The 4,117-nt window shown below is 38.9% G+C and overlaps 1 protein-coding gene across 1 annotated transcript; it reads right to left on the bottom strand.

Moving 5' to 3' along the window:
* Window positions 1–310: 310 nt before the first annotated feature.
* On the bottom strand, window positions 311–3,762 carry LOC108855829 (uncharacterized). The gene is given in 15 exon segments (XM_018629743.2): window positions 311–836; window positions 930–974; window positions 1,040–1,158; window positions 1,258–1,351; window positions 1,428–1,589; window positions 1,665–1,820; window positions 1,918–1,965; window positions 2,040–2,255; window positions 2,334–2,459; window positions 2,540–2,611; window positions 2,692–3,029; window positions 3,032–3,143; window positions 3,237–3,299; window positions 3,387–3,400; window positions 3,403–3,762. Coding segments are annotated over 15 exon segments (2,118 nt in total). The 5' UTR covers window positions 3,722–3,762; the 3' UTR covers window positions 311–602.
* Window positions 3,763–4,117: the final 355 nt, after the last annotated feature.

The raw sequence follows: 4,117 nt of genomic DNA, 5'->3' as shown, positions 1-4,117 counted from the left end.
TAATTCGTGGCTTCAATTTCTCCAGAAATCTCAAGATTAACGTTTATTATACCTATATAAAAACAAAATCTTAGTTATAGTCTACAAAAATATTCATTATTATCCTTCCTCAGAACATAAAATAAATAAATATTATTATATTTCAATAAGAATCTACAGATGAAATATATTAGTTAGATACAAAATTCTATGTTGTTAAAAAAAGATACAATTCTATAATCTGAATAAATATATACAGAAATTGATATTGTATGGGTATTTTTTGTTCTTTATATTCTTGCTACCTAATTAACCAAATCTCCTATAGCACAGTGAGGAAGAGACATCAAAAGAATTAAAAAACCAAAGATGAAGTAAAGTATCATAACATAGTGAGGAAGAGACATCAAAAGAATAAAAAAAAAAAACAAAGTCGCTGTAAAATACACTAGTTTACTTTCTTAACTCCTAATGTTTGGGTTACTAACATAATTCTAAGGCAAAAATCTCTTCCAGCTGATGTATAATATGTATCAGTTCTTAAGCTTTTGATACAGCAAAATACAGAGGAAGAAGCAGAGTCCTCATTGATGTTCTCCTTCTTCAACATCATCATCACATCACTAGTACTTTACAAGTCCAGCACCTTGAGACTTTCCAATAACCGACTCTACGGTTCCATCAAAGAGATCGAAGCTTTTCGCAACAGCAAAACCTGAAAACATACCATCCACTGCAGCACTTACAATCCCACCAGCATACCCAGCTCCTTCACCAACTGGGTATAGACCTTTCAAGCTCGTGCTCTCGTATGTCTCATTGCTTCGAGGTATCCTAACAGGAGAGCTTGTTCTTGTCTGGTTTAAAAAAGTAAAAAAAGGTTTAAACATTGCTATCTCTTGTCTGAATAGTACACTGATACAGAACAAGTTATAAAAGGTTTAAAATACCTCTACACCGTGGAGGAGTGCTTCCTCTGAGATGAATCCCGGTAACTGAAAGTTCAAAATGTTTTAGAGAAAAAACAGAAGCTACAGGTTTGTGAAAATATTGAACCAACCTCTTTCTCAAACATAGAGAGAGACTGTCGCAGAGAATCTGTGATATGAGCAGGAAACAGTTCATGCAGGTTTGCAGACTTCACTCCTAATCTATAGCTTGATGAAGGCAAAGGTGTTTCTGTTTTAACAGCACAAGAATAACCAAATCACTTTAAAACAAACCACAACTTAAACAATATAATGTGAACTGAGTATGAAAGGAAACTGGTTGTTTTACCAGATAACTTGCTTTCCAGAAAATCAGTAACCCTTTGTACAGGAACTGTGAAATCGCCACCACCCATTATAGCCGCTCTTCTTTCAAACTCTCTCTAAAGAAAAGCAAAAAAAAAGATCAAATGCGATCAAAGTAATAGTCATGCAATCAATAAACATTCGGATTGATACCTGAAACTCAATCCCAGCTAAGGGTCCAGTAAGATTGAGAAGATCAAAGTCTTTTGCTGAGACAGTGACGACTAGTGCAGCATTAGCCCACTTGGATGAGCGGCGAGAGAATGACATGCCGTTGATGCAGAGTTCGTTTGGGTTTGTGCTGGTGAGAACAACCTGCAAAATACATGGAAACGGTCTTATTCATGCCATGATAGTTCTTAACAACAGAACAGTAAGACACTTCTGTACCTGACCACCAGGACACATGCAGAAGGAGTAGCAACTACGTTTAGATGAGGACTGAGAGAGTTCCTCGTCTTTCTCATTCACGTATTGAACAACCTTATAGTCCGCTACTGGGACTTTACCTCGTCCTTTACGAACTTCGCTAGCTAAATCTGAGTACTGCATAGCAAAGGAAGAGCATCACAACTTTCAGCAAACTCATGGGATCTGAATGATACAATGAAGATATTTGTTGTTGGTTTAACCCTAAACCAACCTGTATACTGTTAATTAGCTCCTGAGGATGCTCAACGCGCAAACCAACCTGATCCAACACAAACATGTATGAAACCAAAGCCAGAGAAGATACTCACAACATATGTATATAACAAAACTCACGGCGAAATCTTTTGGAGTCAGCTCCACATTACGAGAAAGAAGCATCTCATAAGTGTCACGTGCTGAGTGACCAACTGCAAGAACAACCGCATCGAATTTTAAATCCTTGGAGGAGCTACTCTGCAAATGGTCTGTTGAATCCGAAACTCTGACTCCAACAACACGAGAATCCTCTACAAGAAGATCGTCTACACGAGTCCCAAACTTGATATTCACCTGCTTAAGCAAATATGCGATTTAAAGAGGAAAGCTCACAAGGCTTTTAATTCAATCTAAACTGTTATTGAAAGTTACTCCTGCGCTTTGAAGATAATGTCTGAAATTACGGAGTAATGGAACTAGCTTATCTGTTCCTAGATGAGGCTTTCCATTGACCAGTATGTTATCAGGAGCACCAAAACGAACCAACGTCTTCAACACCTGCAACAATCGAAAAGATACGGTCGCATTTTTACTCAAACTTGTTTTAACAACTAGGAGTCGAGTCTCAGGATCCTAACCGCTAAAACAGTGGCACTGTTCTTCCCTATTCGAGTAACGAGCTTTCCATCACTCCAAGTACCTGCACCACCCTGCTAAAGTATATGACTTTGACAATAACAAACAAAGTCTGAGAAAACTAGCTAAAGAGAAAGAAGTTTTTATTTAAAACCTCGCCAAAGCAGAAGTTACTCTCCATATCCAAGATCTTACGAACTACCAAAGCGCCTATATCACGCCCCCTTTCTTCCACTGCTTGCCCTCTTTCAATCAACGTCACATCAGCACCGAACTCTGCAAGAACGAGAGCTGCAAACAAACCAGACGGACCACCACCTACAACTGCAATCCTCGGTTTGCTTCTTCCTCCTCCTCCTCCTCCTCCATTGCCGTTGATAACCTTAGCTTCATGCTCTCCAGCTGCTGCATCACCGTTGATTCTTCTTCTACACTCGTTAACTACACTGATCAAGTCACCCGAAACAGTCTTCTCAGAAGGAAGATGCTCAACAAGCCAAGCTTGGGCTCTAACCGGAATATAAAATCATGAGCTCGAGGCTCTAACTCAAGAAGCGTCTTCACATCCAAGTCCACAGTATACACGAACTTAGCTTCTTTCAGAATCTAAACAAAAAAATATGAAAACTTTCACACTCACTTGATACTCTCTAACCATAACAATAACATATGGAACCAACCAAACAGACCGTAACATACCTTCCTAGCGTCAAAAGACTTCCTCACAACAGTAAACGCTTCTTCTGGCAACATAGAAGCAACCTGAAGATTCCACAGGAGATAAAGTTTCGAACTTTGCATATAAAGTTTGGAACTTTGCATATAAAGTTTGGAACTTTTCAAACTCACCGGAAACTCGATGACTTAGCGATGGCTTGAAGCAACGCTTCTGAGATTCCGAGAGAATCTTTTCCAGGGTCGTCTCCGACGGGGACACCGAGCTTAGAGAGACGCCAGACGCCTTCGAGCTTGTTCTTAACCTTTGCCGCAGCTTCCTTCTTCTCTGTTCTCAGCTTCTTCCTCTCGGAAGGGTATCTCCGTTTTCCGGTTCGCTTCGCGGCGCAGAGGATACGGTTTGTTTGGATACGTGGATAAGAGAGTAGTGGTCTAGGATGAGGAACTCGCAGGTCATTGCTGATAGATGAGAGGAACGAAGGAGTGAAGAGAGTTTGGGAGAGAGACATAACAACGCACAAGCTCTCTCTTTCGTTTCAGTTCCGAAGAGTTATCCTATCGTATTAAAATTGAATTCACTTTAGTCCCGGTTACTATTATTGCTGTCCGAACCGGTTTGTTTGGTCTGGTTCGATTTTGATCTGGTTAAAGGTTCTAAAATTAAGTTATGTTTTTTTTTTCATATCTATGGCCTTGATTGTAGAGCATTAGCATTAGCATTATGCTCTACATTATCCAATCAACATTTGTTAAAAAGCATTTAGAAAAGCATTTATTAAATGCTAATGCTCTCCAAATGCTTTCTAGCAAATGCTCTCTATGAAGCTTTTGGAAAAGCATTTGCATTTACAATTTATATATTTATGAAATAAATATAATTTAGTTCATTTATTTGATTTAATAAT

The sequence above is a fragment of the Raphanus sativus genome, unplaced genomic scaffold, assembly GCF_000801105.2.
Source record: "Raphanus sativus cultivar WK10039 unplaced genomic scaffold, ASM80110v3 Scaffold0186, whole genome shotgun sequence".
In the NCBI taxonomy this organism is placed as follows: Eukaryota; Viridiplantae; Streptophyta; class Magnoliopsida; order Brassicales; family Brassicaceae; genus Raphanus; species Raphanus sativus.
This window is presented reverse-complemented; position numbering and strand designations above follow the sequence as displayed.